The 17,670-nt window shown below is 38.3% G+C and overlaps 3 protein-coding genes across 3 annotated transcripts; 1 reads left to right on the forward strand and 2 right to left on the reverse strand.

Annotated features, from left to right (window-relative positions):
• Positions 1-580: 580 nt before the first annotated feature.
• Positions 581-970, forward strand: LOC135675068 (auxin-responsive protein SAUR32-like). Its single transcript, XM_065185337.1, has one exon. It carries the CDS (start codon positions 581-583, stop codon positions 968-970), a length of 390 nt encoding a protein of 129 aa, XP_065041409.1.
• A 1,097-nt stretch (positions 971-2,067) lies between these two features.
• LOC135673130 (lysM domain-containing GPI-anchored protein LYP6-like) lies at positions 2,068-6,433 on the reverse strand. Its single transcript, XM_065181900.1, has 5 exons — positions 5,612-6,433; positions 2,949-3,066; positions 2,701-2,862; positions 2,589-2,620; positions 2,068-2,485 (listed from the first exon to the last, which is right to left on the reverse strand). Exons 1-5 carry the CDS (start codon positions 6,279-6,281, stop codon positions 2,223-2,225), a joined length of 1,245 nt encoding a protein of 414 aa, XP_065037972.1. The 5' UTR covers positions 6,282-6,433; the 3' UTR covers positions 2,068-2,222.
• Positions 6,434-9,844: 3,411 nt separating this feature from the next.
• Positions 9,845-17,533, reverse strand: LOC135673131 (uncharacterized). The gene is made up of 5 exons (XM_065181901.1): positions 16,418-17,533; positions 15,607-16,304; positions 15,427-15,516; positions 10,265-11,014; positions 9,845-10,135 (listed from the first exon to the last, which is right to left on the reverse strand). The coding sequence occupies exons 1-5, from the start codon at positions 16,515-16,517 to the stop codon at positions 10,061-10,063; spliced, it is 1,713 nt and encodes a 570-aa protein (XP_065037973.1). The 5' UTR covers positions 16,518-17,533; the 3' UTR covers positions 9,845-10,060.
• Positions 17,534-17,670: the final 137 nt, after the last annotated feature.

Raw genomic sequence — 17,670 nt, forward strand, 5'->3', positions numbered from 1 at the left:
GATATATTATTTTTGTTTCATCGAGCATAGTGTTGAAAATGAGAATAGCGAGTTTCTATCTTATTGCAAGATGAGGATATTTTCTTTTTAGAGTAAATGATAAACATCGCCAAATTCTTGGATGGATTAAAAAATCCAAGAAATGTTGGTTTCACTAATGTATTACTTCTATTTGATTCTAACATTATAATTGACGCTATTAGTTGAGCTATTCCTTTTTGATAAATTACTAATCGTATTCGAGCCGTTCGACATGTCTAATTTTTTCGAATGTCAACTATTTGATTGATTATTTTTGTAAAATAAAATTATCATAATTTTTCTTTGCTTATATACTTTGATGAAAATGATATATTTTGTACTCGACTTTTTACTTAATAAAGTTTCAGAATAAATGATCTAAAAGTGAAAGAATAAAATATATATTTTTTTCTTTTAAGATTAATAATAATAATAATAATAATAATAATAATAATAATAATATTATTATTATTATTATTATTATGGATTCCGTAGCACAAGATCGTACTCAAATCTTCGAATCGCTCACTCTCTCTCTCTCTCTCCTCTTCGTCTATAAATGGGGAAGCCTCTCGCTCCACTCGCTGAAGAGCCAAAGGCCACAGAAAAGACCACAAGCCAACTCATCCCCTACTGCGGAGAAGAGATGCAAGAGGACAAGAAGACGAAGGTGAAGAAGGGATCGCTCACCGTGAGGGTGGGTCTCGAGGACGGAGAAGACGGTGGTGGCACTCGTAAGTTCGTCATCCCTATCTCTTACCTCTACCACCCCCTCTTCAAGCGCCTTCTCGAGTCGGCTCAGGAGGTCTACGGCTACCACTCGTCGGGGCCGCTCAAGCTTCCCTGCTCCGTCGACGACTTCCTCCATCTCCGGTGGCTTATCGAGAGGGAGTCGTCGCACCGCTCTCACCATGGCGTCCACCACTCCTTCTCCTTGCACTCATGCTGAGAAGACATGCATGCGATCTTTTTGTAGCTGTATACTGATCAGACTCGGGCGTCGCACCCTCCATCCTTAGAACATGATTCGAGTTTTCTGAGGTTTGTCTGTGGTGTTTTTGCTTTGGAGAAAGGAATTCTTGGTGGATTCAGAGGTGAAGTGATCGACTTCCTCTATGCTTGTCTAAGAGGCAACCTCACAAATTGGTGTAATTGATCTATGGATGATGAGAATAAAAATAAGTCATATATATATATATATTTATTTATTTATTGGAAGATGCATAATGCTAATTCTACCCACAAAAATAATGTAAATTCTAAACTAGAAAGAGCTTCTAGAGAGGGATTTAAATCACAACACTACTAAGTTACTGCAAGCATTTATGAAGAAGAAGAAAGAGTTGAACTTGAGCAATGGCATCATACATTTTTAAGGAAATGCAGTTGTGGAACAATTTGGATTGAGTTTTTTGTGGGTATGAATCATTTTTCTGTAGTTGCTCCCACAATAAGGGGGAGATCTGTTCATCTCAATTTTATTCTATAATGATCACATAATATGAAGGGCAAAAAATAGGAGGCCAAGACAGCATAGATTAAAGACCCAGCAAAACATCACATCCTAAATATGGATCTCCTTCTTGAGAACAATGTTCATATTATCATAGCACAAAAGAAAAACTACTGGGTGATGCTAAAAGATATAGCTTGTCATCAAAAAATTACAGCCAGCTGCCAATTTGAAGCTTCCACCTGCCATTACCACACACAGGAAATTGCTGTTGGTCAATCATGATGTTGCCAGGTTTTGAGAGAAATGCACATCAAGGTGGTGGATGTCATGAGTGCTTCAAGACAATAATTGGTTGTATTACAAGGCACAGCTGCTCAGTCGCAAGATTCCAGGACAAAAGGGAACAAAGACAATCAACAAAAGTGAAGGTTGAAGAGAAACCACCAACACCTTACATGGAACAAGTGCTGATGCCAATTGTGAACCACATTACAAAACCTGTTAGTCGGATCCCAAATTATCCTCAGGAACAGTAGTAGTAGTCTCTTGTACTTTTCTGTTGCCTCATCTGTTTAATTAATGCACCAAAATTAGGCGGAAGACGAGTTCATAAAAATGCTACAGCTATTTGTTCGGCTACATGTAAAATGTTAGTCTTGACAATGTCAGATGCATCAAACGAGCTCGCCAAAAAACCACAAGGAAATTTGCATGCCACTACCGAGAGATGAAGAAACAAGACCATCTAAAACAGGAGCATGAGCAAAACCAAAGATGAGGCAAACAAGCATAGAGTGTGGCTTAATGGTCTAACAGAAGAGGCCCTAGAAGTGCTTCCGGTTGGGCTGAAGGCAGGAGAAACACCAGGGAGTGTAAACGTTCCTGGCGTCAAAGACCTGGGGGTTGTAATTGTACCACCTGCTTCGGCTGGCGATGGTGATGGCACAAGAAATGAGTCATGCAGTACCGTGGTTGGTGGCGGTATGACCGGAGGAAACTGATGTTGCCCTGAATGAGATAATAAAACCAATTGTTGCATAGTTATGCAGTTGTCACTTGGGAACTACATGAATTGAACAGTACAAACATGGGAAAGAAGTACAAAGATTACCTGGACATCGAGGTTGAAGAGATGTGCTCAATCTGCAAAATTAATTAAATATCATTGACTTGTTCTATTAGAAGAAGATTATCAAGATAAAAGAACAATAGAATCTGCTTACCTAGTGATGATTGATCCATTAACAAAACCACCATAATTACATGAGGTAACACTACAACCAGCAGCAGTCTGTTGGGAAGTATAATTTCCAAGCATAAGACTACTGTTACTGCATTGCATGCTTGAACATGACACTGCTAGTGATGCTGGTGTACAGTACAAACTGCAAGAAGTTGCAATTAAGCTTAAAGTGAAAAAACAAATTAAAGAAACAAAAAGAGAAAGGGAAAAAGGAAGGTTAATGATTACTTGAGATTTCCAGGTCCACAACTGCATTGAACACAGTGACTAGCAGTAATGGCATAGGTCCCATTAGCTACAATCAAGCCATAATCTGAGGCATACTTTGGAAACATTGACGCACACGCTGTACCCCCCGGCCCCCAAAAAAAAGAAAGAAAAACTTTAGCACCCTTGAAAAAGTAAAAAAGAGACAAGATCAACAATAGATTCACAATCAGGGACAATTCTGAAGATGGAAAATCATGGTAACAACATATTACCAAAGAAAAATGACACTATGGCACAAAAAAAGAAAATCACTAAAGGGACTACTGAGAGGAGAACCACTTTCAGGATGTATGTTACTATGTTTGATTTGTAAAACTGCATATCTCTAAACCTTTACACAGAAAACACATGTTCGTTTTTTTTTTTGTAATTTTGGACCTAAACAACAATAAGCCAAGTCAGACTATTTAATACATGTCACTAAAAGGCCTTTTAAATGATCACTGATCCTTAATGTTTATGCAATGTTCGATGCAGATTACGAAATATAAAGAACTTGAAAAGACAATGAAAATCCATACATTTCAACTACATAATAGACAGATCTTTGGTCCCTGATATTCTTTGGGTTATCATATTTCATAACATTGCTTTAACAGCGTTATAGATAATCTTCCTATATAAGTGAAACATCAAAAGAACTTCTCATACTTCCAATCAAGGTCTGTCATACCGAATCGTACCGCTTGGTACGGGTGGTATGTACCGGTCCGACAGGCTACCGATATGCGGACCGCCCGCTACCGGGCAGTATGCTCAAAAAACCCCGTATCGCACGATACGGGGTAATATCGGGCGGTAACGGTTAAAATTTCGACCGTTACCGCCCGGCACAACTCGGTAACGATCGATTTCGACTGTTACCGCCCGGTACCACTCAGTAACGGTCGAAATCAACCGTTACAACACTATAGCAGTGCTATATTAATCATATAATTAATGTAGATAAATGATGATTATATCATAATTTGAATCATATTGGATTAAAATTACATATTTAATATTTTTTTATGTGTTTAACATATATATGATGGTAAAATAAGTTTAATTATGTTTTATTAAAGTTATTTAATACTGCAATTAGTCATTTTAATGATGATTTAATCGAAATTTATTCGATTTTATGTCAATCCAATATCTTTAATACCTATTAGGGTGTTTGTCATGTTTATAGTGTTGAAAAAAAAGTAATTAGTAAAAAATTAACTATGTTAATCGTGTAATTAGTGTATATAATGATTTTAATACTTCTTTTATGCATGTAACATATTTATGATGATAAAATATGATTAGTTATGTTTTAATAAAATTATTTAATATTACGATTAGTGATTTATGATCGATATTTGGTCAATTTAATATGTTTATACTTTATAGTTTACCTCGAACAAGACTACCTCAAAGCCCGAAAAAGATATATGATATTATTCTTACCTAATTTACATTGATTTTGCTAAACTTATAATATTACTATATTTATTTGTAACTTGAAAACCCTATCATAACTTCTTTTTTTTTATTTTCAGATATTTTCGGAGGGTTAAATCTGTGAAAAGTGTACCGCTCGGTACACCGTACTGTACCATACCGAGCCAAGGTCGAAACGCCGGTACAGTACGGTAAGACGAACCTTGCTTTCAATATCCTTAGTGGCCAGAATAGCTTCTCTTTGTTACTTGAAACAGGAACTAGAAAACAGAGTGTTTCCTCTCCTTAACGGTGATCCCTCAAAATTCTTCTCGGTACAAAATTCCATGATATTGTTGTAACAGATATATCAATCATATTCCAAAATAACATGTTTTTTAATCCAAGAATCTATTTCCATCTTATCTCAATCTCTTGGTGTTTGTATATAAATAATTCGAGTGTTTGTATATAAATAATTTGACTAGGTTTTTGTGACATTCCATTGAAATAGAGTGCAGTTATTTGAAACGCCAGGCATGATTCCATCATTATTGTGTCCTAACATGCTACCTTAGGCTTAGGATTTTCTATTTCCTCCATATTCCATAACAGCGAACATGTTTACGGAAGACATGTATATTAATTTAGACACTTGCACAACAGTAGATGCACTAGAGGTGGTTATGTTCATTTGACAAGTTGGATTTTAATCCTAGCCATTTCCTTCAAGAAAAGGACAACCTAATGTATGAGGTTTCTGCAAAACCTTGGGTGCCGATAGGATCAATGTATATAGCCGCATTGCGTGGTTGAACATGGACCAACTCTGACAATCAAAGACATGTAACTTTATACAATCTATGATTTCTTTCTATAATGTTAAGTTCAAGGAAAAAACAATATTCTTGAAATCTTAGCAAACCTAGAGATCTGGCCACTTCAGTTTCATGGTTTAAAAGGAGAAGCATTTGGCTTTAACCTTTGCCTCGCTTCCCTTTATCCATGATTCCTCTGAAAATTAAATGTAGGTTGTCTGCTCGGACCACTTAAGAAAGCATTAGGCTTTATTCCTTTAATCCAAAGGGCTAGAATAGTTAAAGTAATGCACTCGCATGTTAGGATGCAAAGGCACGAACAGCATAAAGTAGCAAATTGCTTGGTTCGAGTAACACTGCACACCCTCTATAACAAAGAATAATACATCAATATACCTGGAAGCGGTATGGAGAGAATGTCCCCCTGCTGGACCGACGGGCTACCCATGTTGTTCACGTTCATGATGTCCGTAACAGTGGTGGAGTAGCGGGCGGCGACGGCGGGCACGGAGTCGCCCTGGCGGACGACATAGGAGAGGTATACGGCGGGGAGGAAGTTGTCGGTGGTGTTGAAGCAAGTGCAGGGGAGGGGGATGACGAGGGTGCGGCCGGCGTCGAGGGCAGAGGGGTCCTGGATGTTGTTGGCCTCCTGGATCTGGTCGGAGGAGGCGAGGCCGCCGTAGACGGAGGCGGCGATGGAGGCGAGAGTGTCGGCAGGGCGGACGGTGTAGCGGGTGGAGAGGGAGCGGCGGATGCCGCCGGAGCAGGAGCAAGCGGCGGGGACGCGGAGGAAGAGTCCGGATGGGAGGATGCGGTTCTCGACGTCGGGGACGGAGAAATCGACGGAGTTGGCGGCAAGGAGGGCAACCGAGTCAACCTGGAAGAGGGCAGCCACCTCGGAGACCTTGAGGTCGGCGTAGAGCCTGTAGCCGAGCAGCGCCGGGCAGGAGTCCGTTCCCGTGCACGGCTCGATCGTCGACTTGGCGATGGCCGTGCCCGCAAGCAGAGAGAACGGCAAGAAGAAGCATAAGAAGAAGGGCAGCAGCAGCGGCGGCTTCTCCCCCATTTCCTCTTCAAAATTTCCCCTTTCTTTTGCTCTCGCTTATTTCTCTTCGGTGGCAGCACCAAAAGAGAGAGAGAGAGAGATGGGAGGCGAAAGGGAAAGAGGTACGGTCGGGAATACGAGGCAACGGTCGCAAGAGAGGGAGAGAGAGAGAGAGTGAGTGGGAGTCGAAGACATGCTTAATGTTTTCAGGGCAATCTTTTATTTGAATATAATTTTTTTTTTCCTTTTCTTTTGTGGTAAAATTCGCGGATTATGTTGGGCTGGGCTGGGCCGGGCCGAGAACATGGGCTAATGGATTGCTTGAAATGGACTAATCAAGAACTCGCGTGCGTGATTTGGACTAATCGAATCGTGACTCAATCTGTCTCAATTATTACTTAAATTCATTTATCGTTCAATAATAATTCAATTTATAATGTTCAGATTCATATTACTTAATATTTTTTTATTTGCATTTAATTTTTTTGTCATGCTATATTGATTGATTACGTGAGAATTACTTGATTGGTCATGACCATACTGCAATCATGCGTCTACATCAAATAAAATTGCACCTTTTCTAGTTCTTTTTGCACCAGACGTTGAATCCATGATTTAGATAATAATAGTTCAATCTTATATATATATATATATATATTCAAACTCAACCAACTAATAAGTACTTAATACTTGAATAATAACTATTCGAACTCTTTTCATATTTCACTTGAATATTTATTTTACTATTCATACTTCAATGCAGTTGTTTAAGTACGGAAAAATAACATGGTAAATAATAAAAATGATATTGTCTTATCAATAATAATATGAATTCCAGGCTCCTATTGAGGATGGAAGTAAACAGTAGCATAACAGTGTTGATCATGATACGAATAAGAAGAGAAATAGCAAGTCAAACAGATTGTTCTTACATAATATTCTCATGGAGGATTGTTATGAAGGGGTTCCTTAAAAACTGTTCATCCCGTTGAGAGAGGAACGATTAATAAGCCTCCATGGAGGGAGTCCATGGAATTTGCATCCCTGTTACTGGTCAGTGTTGGGGACCTTTGCATTTGTATCTGCAGTTGTTGGGAGCTTGCATGTGTTGGTGATGGTAGCAAGAGGAGCTTGGAGTGCCATAAATTGGTAGGCCTACCAAGATGTGCTATATCATGACCTAGAGGACCATCTTCAGTACCTGGCCAGCTGCCATGGCTGTTCAGGAGCTGCTTTTACTATTGAAATGGAAAGAAGACCATGGCCTTCACCCTCTTTAAAGCCTTTGCAATTACATGCATGCGCTGTTACACATCTCTCTCTCTCTCTCTCTCCATGTATGTTGCTGTTATGTGTGTCGTGGTGCAGCTATCAAAGTGACTAAAAATCTTGGAAGCGAGAAAGTCGCTTCTATCTCGTTAAAATCTATCTATGGCATCTCCATTCACTCCACCCACATGAACAGCATTTATGAGATGCCATATATAATCCGAAGATTGTTACATCATGTCAGATACGCTTCCCTTCCTTCTCATCCAAAAGAACTTAGAAGTTAAATTATGAACAAGGTGAAAAGAAGAGCTCCAATTATGAAAAGCAAATGATGGCATGATTAGTGCTAAATAAAAACGAATGTTTGGGGGTAAAAAATAGAGGCAAGTGATAAAACTATGATGCAAAAGATATATTTCAAATAATAATAGTAATAATAATAGTAATAATAATAAAGGGAACGCCATAAAAGTTGGGCTCTCATTGATTCAATTCTTGAAGCAAATGTGAAATGTTGTTGTAGTTAGAGAGGTCATATCCGAAGATGTTGCTGAATTACTGAAAGACGAGCGAAAAATTAGCCACATATGCAGAAGAGAAAAAGCTCGAATTCAGTGCAGAAGAACGCATGCAGATACGAACAAACAGTGGATTCAACATGGAGAACAACAGCATATGTAGTTTTGGAACATCAAGTGTTTTGAAATCGGTAGCTTTTAGAGTAAACCTAAGACAAGCATAGGCGGCTGAAAGTTCTTCACCGCTATAAGTTTTATAGTTTTCCAGTAAATTTCTTCCTCATGGGCACGCACGAGAGAGAGAGAGAGAGAGAGAGAGAGAGAGAGAGAGAGAGAGAGAGAGAGAGAGACTTGCCTATCAGATCCATGGAGCTCGAACTCCAATTCCGGAAAGTATTGTGGGAAGCTGATCGATCAGGTGAGCAAATGTTGGCTGAGAGGAATGAAGCCTGGTCCGACCTCATGCAGCCTCAGCTATGAAACATAAACATGTGTGTGTGTGCTACATGACCTCGAACCAGACAACATTCCCCTCAACCCACCTCAACAAGATGTTGATTCCAAACCACAAGCTTCGCATGTAGGAGTGAGACATAGAGATGCAATGCCTGGGCCATCCATGGGTCAACCAAGCCTGCTTGATCTGATGACAAGAAGAAGAAGAAGAAGAGAGAGAGAGGGAAAGATGAGGGAAATGGGGAGAGTGGGTGCAGTGATTTGTAGGAAGAGAAGGGGGGAAGGGACAGTCCACACTAATTGCACAATTTATTAGCCTTCCCATTTGGCACGAGCTGCTCTACTCGCCAATAAATATCATTGCGTCTCCTTCGTCTCCTGTTGCTTTCCTTTCTTTCTGTGAGCTCGTAGAACTGACCTAAACCAAGACATTAAATAGCTTGTTCTCTCTCTCTCTCTCTCTTTCTCACACACACACACACACACACACCTAGAGACCTACACCAGGAAGCTGTAAGTGTCTTTCATCTCTTAGGAGCCTATGGAGGATTCAGCTGCAGTTGCAAGGTCACGTTAACAGGTTTTTGACTCTTTTGCCAGTTCTTTCCCCTTAAGCCGAACTTCTCAAACCTTTCATCATTGCCTTATTATTTGTTTCCCCCACGGTATTCGTTGACGGTTCCACTTTCTATATGATTACCGTATAGCCATCAACTGAAGACCTCTAATTATATACTTATCTATACCTCTAATATTCTTATCGTTATATCTTTTTCCTAAAAGACACTAATAAATAAGACTGTTAAGAAAATATTATACGGTAATCAAGTCAAGGTGATTAACAACGACGATTAACTTTGGAGAAAAGCAAGTGCAATTGTATTATAAAGAGAGGAGAAAGAGCCAAACTTGCATGGCTCTCTTCTGTGACGTACTTCCACCATGTTTTTTGTATTGTGATACACTTGTATGAACAGTGAGTCATGCTGATATGGTCACCTACGTGGACTGCTGTGACAAATATGCATTTTGACAAACGTCCGAAGCGTGTTAGAGGATATTAATATGCCATGCCTTCACAATACAAATATAGGTGGATATTAATATGCCACATCTTCCAATTCGCTTTTAGTCTTCCACAGTAGTATTTCCTCGTAGGCATTTTACACTCTAAAGACGGATAGAATAAAGTAAAAACAAACAAACAAATAAAACGAATACAAAAGCAAAAGAAAATTCTGATTAATTATGAACTTTTTTTTCTGAAAATTTTATCTTTCAATACCCAGGTAATTTTATTATGCAAAACGAGAAACCTATAGAAAATGCCTAAAAATATCATGCCAAAGCTCCATAAACTGAAGCAATTATAATCTTATTGTGCATTTTAAAATTCATTTAGGCAGCTAAAGGAGAAAAAAAAACTCATCCAACCTCTTCACCAACCTGTATTTCGAACTCAACTCATACTCCAAGTCCCCTAAATATCAATGAGAAATCATTTCAGAAATTGACTACCAGCATTACAGATCTGGAGCCAGATGTGATCCGTCTTCATGCATCTGCACCAGATGAGTTGTTCCCATAGATATCTGTTGGCACAATCTTCAATGGTCTTTGTTTCTCGTACTGAGAATACAATGCAAAAAAAAATTATTGTTATTATTGGCAGGAAGTAAAACCACAAAATGATGAAAAATGGGAGCATGCCAGGGTACAAACGAGAAACTCCTTAGCATGGGAAAGAAAAACTTTTACCTTCTTGAGGAAAGCATCGATCTCCTCCTTTGTCAGAGCTTCCTCCCAAGCATTTTTATCCCATCCAAGAGACTGTAAAAAAGCTTCTTCTTCAGGGTCAACAACAGCGTCTGAACAAGGATTAGTTTCTCCATTGTCAGTATAAAATCTTGCAGACCCATCAGAGGCACATGAATCTCCATTCAAACAATTGCCAATCTCTGTTGGATGATCCGATTCAGATACTGGTTTAAGGTTGTTATTTTCCATATTGTCAGCAGATGTGATCTGCAGGTTCTCTGCTTCTGGCCTTTCCAAAATTGACACAGTTTCAACAGAGCTTGGTTCTGGAATAGCACTTGAGCTTGTCGATGATTTCTTCCTTAGTAAATTGAAGAAATCATTTCTGTTCTGAGCTTGAGAAAGGACCTTTCTTTCCCCAGTGGAGGGATGAGTTAAGGCACCATTCTTGTCAGCTTTAAGCTTTTGGTCCGTCAGGTTCTTCATAGGAAGAGTTGCAGCAGATGGTACTATGCCTACGGGGTTCATCCCTTTGCCAACACTTGGGCTATCTTTGGCAGCAGGGAAGACACCATTCTTCTCTCGGTTAAGAACTTGAAAATTTCCCACTTGAGATGTCTTTTGAATATCTGATCTAGCTGGTACGCGGACAGTATGATTAACATGTGACTGCTGGCCAGTCTTGGTGAGAGAACTGAACTCTCCGCCTCTTGCAACTTTTGATTTTGTTTTTTCTGATGGGTTGCAACTCTGAAGCATATACAAGATCATGAGCAAACCAACTTTCAGAATACATAATAAAAGAGTGAAAAAACAGACAAAAGTTTATCGCCTTCACAAATTACGAACACATAAAAGAAAATGTGGAAAAAGAACAGGCTGCAAAACCAAAACACTCAAACTCAAGTATAAATAACCATAACAAACATCTTTGGTTTAGTAGTTGCTCATACATCCAATTTGAATTTAACAAAAGAATGAAATATAAAGACACGAGGCTAATATGTTGGAGTACATCATATAGTTACAAAATGTATATCTAATTGCAGTCTCACCTCAAAACAATATCTACAAACATGCTATTTCAAAATGCTTGTCAACACATACTAGCTATTTATAGGATATCGATACGTTTGACACTTCTCAAACATGCCAGATACTTCATAGAAATATCCAATTGTTTAAATAATTACTTAGGAAATCATACACTAGGAAATACTTTTACATACCAAAGATAATAACTTTGTTCCTCTTGAATATAATCTTCCAATAAAGGACAAGATGGATATATGACCTGAGATGCATTGTATATTGTCATTCATGTTGAGAATTATATTATAAGCAATAAAACTGACGAATTTGCCTTCTCATGGGACAATTCTTAGCTCCTTTGATGTTTGTTTGAGCATTGTGTCAGTAAATAACTTCTTTCACTGCAACCCTTGCTATCATACATATTCTCACCCTCAAAACAAGCAACAACACTTGAAAATATTTATTATACAACCGAGTACCACATTCGAAGGACCCAATTTTCATTTTATCAGGTCCTTGTTCCTATGCCATATTGTTCTCAAAACAAACCAAGAGAAAAAGAAAGATCAAACATAATATATTCTCATTCATGTATTTGTGTCATATTATATCCTACTTTTCAAGATTTTACATACTAATTTTCTATATATTATGACAAATAGGTATTACATATTCATATACATGATTCATACATACACTACTGCTTTCCCTTTATCTTAGATATCTTAATGAATAATTTTTATCACAACCAAGTTGGTATTCTATAAAAGTGCTAGTTGAGGATGAGATTAATTTAGCTTAAAAAAAATCACAGCTGATGATAGTTCTTTTCTGAGACATCCCAAAGCTCGCCCTATCATTCAGCTTATGGAGGGGTATCATTATTTTCTTACTGCTTGTAACCAACTAATAAACATACATTCAAACTCTACCTAGATCTTCCTTCGGGACTACAATCATTAGAGAACATACTCAGGTCAGTTACTTTTTGTCCAATGGACTTGCTAGGTATTCTATTATGACATCTGTAAATGACTCCAATGCTCCTGATTTCCATTCCTCCCACAGTAGATTTAACCATGATATCAATTACTTCGCAGAAATGGATCAGATCAATCCGGCAAGGGTAGAATTTGATTTTAAACTATAGTCAGTTTTCCCCTTTCCACTAGCCAGAGGAATCTTAATCAACTGCCCCATCAAAGAGAAACTAGAATCTCGACTTTTAATAATGTGCTGTAACGATGCCAAGGATTCTAGATGTAGTGAATATGACATTTTCTAAGTGAAAATTATTTAAATAATGTATCCTTCACCTGATAAATTCTTTCTCTTTTAGTTATTTAGCTTAATAATGGACAACCTTCTGCTTCCAAATCCAACAAGTCAGAAAAAGTAAACCTAAAATATTCAACATGAAGGGCTTTCTTTCTCTGGAAGCCATGGAAACACAAAAGAAAATATTTGAATCACTCATCTTCTCAGGTAAAAATGATCTTCTTATCATAAATACTTAATACGATGCCCTCTTCTAATAAACTACAGCTAGTTCTCTTGTAAAGGAGTGGTCATATTAAATGGGGTTATATTAACGTTTAGTAGTGCTCTAAGTATGCTATGAAATATGCACATTATGGATAACTAACTTAATATCATAAACAGTAAAACTGCATAATTCTCAGCACTCAAAGAACCTACTATTTTTAAGAAAACAATAAGATGAGATTATTGTGAAATGCAAGGATTGAAAGGATACACATTTCCTGTCTTGTCCATGTCAAGTGAGGTGGGAAAACACATGGCAAAAGTAAAGACTAGCAATTCTCTTTTCAACAGCCCCTATTGGGTTTAAACTGCTAATCATAGACATCATCGCTTTTACTTATATCGTTGTGTCTTCCATTTTTCTCCAATCCACCAGAACAATTCAACTACTTATAAACTTCATAGGAACCCATATCCTATCAACATTGCAATAGATGCACATCAATATATAAACTTATACCTGACAGTACTATTAAACATCCTTGGATAAAGTATAAATCAAGAGTTAAGAACTTGCAATTGATAAAGAAATAGAATGGACATGCATCACCCTCTCTTCTTTTTCCCCCCTGATTTTTCAGTATTTTGATAGTTTTTTTCTGATTGGTATAGGTCAGCACACCATCAGAATGCTGATAGCGTACCAATCTGACAACAGGCTGATACAGTTCCAGTAACAAAATTATAAAAACACACTGTAAATAATGTAAAAATATAGATATAAAATTTGGAAACTTAAGGCAAAACTACATAAAATATGTAGCATGTGTTGATGTTTCAAAAAGAAGAAAATACATAAAATAGATGTGAATAAGTTATGGAGTCTTATTGTAAATTTAAAGGCCAATGAAAAATGAGCCAATAAAAAGAATAATAGGTTGCATCTGCTAAAGTTAAGGATCTAATTTGTGCCTTCCCTTGATGTACAAACTTCCCCTTCTACTCAGATCCAGTCTGTAGCTTTTACGGAAAAGTATTTCTACAATTGCATAAATAAACTGCAACAAATATCTTAATCATTCTACACTCCAGATGGATTTGGATGATTTGTTCCAGTTGTCTAGATTGAATTGTTGACAGAATTTTTTATAGTCAACCTTATATTTGCCAGAATCAGCAAGAAGCAACCAGAAATGACACTCTAATGGTTGAAAACCAGCCTAATAAACCAAAATTGATCAAAACCACCAGAATGATCAAACACATGAGACCAGCAAAACAATACTTGTACATGATAAAGAACGGTACTATCCTTTTCCTTTGAACAAAAATACAAAAGAAAAAAAAAAGTTTACTTTTCTCAAAGGAACATATTTGAAAAGAAAAGGATGTTAACCCTCACATCAAGGTTTCAAATGCTGGTCAGAATGGTCATACCAAACAGCATCAAGAATAATACCGAGTGATACAAATCAGTATATTGACCAATTAACTGGTATCAGATTGATCCGACTGACTGAAATTGGTACAAGACCAAGAGTTAATCCTTGCCTCAGGCCATACAAGATATTAGATCTTCTCTTTTGTACACTTTAATAGATAAATTATTCAATGTTCAACTGTGTCTTAATTTGGTCCTTTTGCATAAAAGTAAGTATAGCATTTGCTCTAGTTAATCTCAGTTTCAATAGGATGAACTGGAGACTATCTGACAAAAATAAGAATTATGCATTATTATATCAATAACCCTCTGATCAGGGACCCTAAAAGAATTTTCTTAATGCTAACTTGTAAAGGAGCTTTATTTCTCATACTTCAGAAATAGGAGCTTTATTTCTGAGACTTCAGAAAAACAAAAAAGTACCCACCACAACCATCAAATTCAAATTAAGATTCGAACAGTGTGATTAAATAGGACAGGACATTGGGATAGAAAGTAAAACCCACCAAACAAACTTTTTAGAAAAAGGAAAACAAACCCTAAATACATTGCATCCATTTAGCATCCATTTCTGAAAGTTCATCATAATGTCTTCTAAAAAGCTATTCCATTACAACCGACTGACATAACTTCCAGAGGCCATGTCAATGTACAACAAAAACTGCCAAAAGCTACAGTCCAAAGATCAGAATCACCTAAAGTCCACCTTAAATGTAAAAATGAAATGAGGTATATGAAAATAAACAATGAATATTTGAAGTTGCACACCTTAGCACCCAAATTTTGTACATCACATCAAATGTATAACTGCCTTTACAGAATATATTTCCTATGTCAGAAGCACCACAACATCATAATTTGAATGTTTGTGTTTTCTGAATTCACCACAAGCTTCATCATGCAGCACATGTCATGGTGTACTGTATTGAAACTTAAATCTAAACTCTTATCCTACTTTACATTTCTGCAAGAATGAAAAATAAGAACTACCTTATAATCAAATTCAATGATATGAAACCTTTCTAATCTTATGTGGGAAATATTTATCTAAGAGCTCTTTAGTAAGGTCAGTCATGAAGCTTAAAAACAGATCCTTCTCATTAGAGAACTCAAGCACCAAGAAACATGATAAAGAATCAATATATACATAGTCTAAAATAAAGAAACCATATCTTGCCAAGAATCAAGGAAGTGATCATACTGATGCTTTAGGCATTGAAGGAGTCATTGGTATTAGTTGCTTGCACTTTTTAAGCGTAAGTTCCTCAATCCTCTGAGTGTCAACAGATAACTGTACATAAATTATACAAAATAAGCACCATGTTAATAAAAAAACACTCAAAAGAGAAGAAACAATATCTTATCTCATTCTATATATTACCTGAGGTGTTTTAACAACTTGGGATGCTGGCTGAGCCAATGCCTCGGCCATGTTTAATCCTGTCGTGGTGCTTCCTGCTGCAGATGCCTGACTAATAGGAGCACCTTGTAGAATGGGAGAGAGAACAGCCGCACTAGTTTCAACTTTTACAGGTACTTCTGCCAGAGCTGAAGTTCCAATTATGATGGGAGAACCAGTGGGAAGACTCTGAACTGCAGTTCTAAGACCAAGAGGTGATACACCAACTGCATCTGAAAGACCTTGCCTCCCTTCAGCTCGAAGGGATGGAAAGTCTCTCTCAAAGAAGGTTTTGCTAATACTTCCAACAGCACTTTCTCCAGATGGAGCACTGTTATTTGCACTGCTTCCAACTCTTTTGGGCCAGGAGTCGACTGGCCTTCCGGCTATCATAGACTGGGAGCGCCTCAAGGCATCCTTTTCAGACCTAACTCCCAGAAATGAATCAAGATGGTCGAGTCCATTGTCAACCAAAACTGACCTATTTTTCCTATCACAGGAATCAAAATCCCTCTCCTGGTTTCTATCACGAGACCTTCGAAAACTACTGTAAGCCTGTGACTTACCAGAGCTACCTTTATCGCGACTTACAGAACCATTAGAGCTCAAACTCCGCCGCAAGTTCCGATCTTGGTCTGCAAATAATATATTTCTTGATCCAACCCCGACACCATTTTCATCTATGGGAATTCAAACATTGCATTAGAAGAAAAGATTGTTACAGTCATACCAATAAAAGAAAATTTCATAAAAAATACGATCAGAATTATAATGGATGTAGAGTAACACATACCGGAATGTCTAGAAGAGCTGGTTCGCAGGGAATTGTTGGAGGTGCTCCCATTTGCTAATTTGTACCACTGTGGAACCAATGCTGGCTCACCTCGCTCCATTGTCGGAGCAGACCATTATCAATATACAGTTAAGACCCTTTGCCTCTGGATCCAATTGTAAATAACTTATATATAGAGTGTTATTTCCTGTACAAAGTATGTTCTCAGAAGATGCCCATCGCACTAATTGGCCCAAGAAAGGGTGAAGCTTGTGATTACGCTGCCGCCATGATCTCTAAATTAGCATCATACAAGTACAAGATTTAATCTGCCAAAAAGATCTAAACTGTGCAAAACCCCTCCAGTCAAAACGCAGAATCTGCCTGAGTTTCAACGCCTTTCTCTCCGCACATAATCAAGATTTACGCGTTTGAAGCATCCACGATCGAAAACCAGGCGAAGACGGCTCCCCGGGAAACCGTCAAATTAACAACTCAAAGAACGCACATGAAGATAAGAACCCTAATGGCCAAGAAAGGGCAAGCATCCAAGCAATGATGAATCCCAAAAAACGGCAAGCGCTCGGGATCGAGAACGGCAAACCCTAGACTCCAAACAAAGGGGTCGAGGAAGCGAAAAAAATACTCCCCACTCCAAGATTACGGGAAATTTGCGATGAGCTCGAACCCTAACAGACTTCAGGTTGGTGTTGCGAGAAGTAATCCGATAAGAAGACAAGACAAACGGAAAAGGGCCGAGTGACAGAGAAATCTTATGGCGGAGAGAGAGGAATCCAACGAACAATAACTCGATTCGATCGGTTCGGCGGCGGCGGCGGCAAGAAGGGAGAAATGCGTGATCTATGTAGGAATTGGAGGAGGAGGAAGCGGGGAATTGCTTGGTTTCTTCTCCTTTCGTCGTGTGTCAGTCGAATCAAAAGAACGCTCGCTCTCGCTCGCTGTGTATTGTGCTACGGTTTCGGTGGCTCGCTTTGCTGCAGTTGCGGTTTCCTTCGGCTTGGGAAAACCTACGATGATGATGGCGATGATGGTGGGTATGCGTACATAACTTGCCTTGTGGGCTCGTTAGGGCGAGACACACCCGACGCCTTTAATTGGAACACAGCGAAATCAAAGATCACGGAGGCCGTGTGGCTAAAGAAAGATTCGAATGTGATTTATCTCTTCTATGTAAATACTTGCACCGGGTCGATCGATCACGACCGTCGATTAGGGTGCACTTGCATGGGCCGAGTTGGGTGGGCCAAGTAATT

Source organism: Musa acuminata, chromosome BXJ1-5 (genome assembly GCF_036884655.1).
Source record: "Musa acuminata AAA Group cultivar baxijiao chromosome BXJ1-5, Cavendish_Baxijiao_AAA, whole genome shotgun sequence".
Classification (NCBI taxonomy): Eukaryota; Viridiplantae; Streptophyta; class Magnoliopsida; order Zingiberales; family Musaceae; genus Musa; species Musa acuminata.

Excerpts from the sequence above, each read along its gene's own strand:
- LOC135675068 (XM_065185337.1), top strand. The coding sequence starts at position 581 with ATGGGGAAGCCTCTCGCTCCACTCGCTGAAGAGCCAAAGGCCACAGAA.
- LOC135673130 (XM_065181900.1), bottom strand. The coding sequence starts at position 6,281 with ATGGGGGAGAAGCCGCCGCTGCTGCTGCCCTTCTTCTTATGCTTCTTC. Across the intron at positions 2,621-2,700 it reads AATGGATCAATCATCACTAG|ATTGAGCACATCTCTTCAAC; the intron begins GTAAGCAGATTC and ends TTAATTTTGCAG. Across the intron at positions 2,486-2,588 it reads TCTTCAACCTCGATGTCCAG|GGCAACATCAGTTTCCTCCG; the intron begins GTAATCTTTGTA and ends TATCTCATTCAG.
- LOC135673131 (XM_065181901.1), bottom strand. The coding sequence starts at position 16,517 with ATGGAGCGAGGTGAGCCAGCATTGGTTCCACAGTGGTACAAATTAGCA. Across the intron at positions 15,517-15,606 it reads AAGTTGTTAAAACACCTCAG|TTATCTGTTGACACTCAGAG; the intron begins GTAATATATAGA and ends ATTTATGTACAG. Across the intron at positions 11,015-15,426 it reads CTTCAATGCCTAAAGCATCA|AGTTGCAACCCATCAGAAAA; the intron begins GTATGATCACTT and ends TATATGCTTCAG.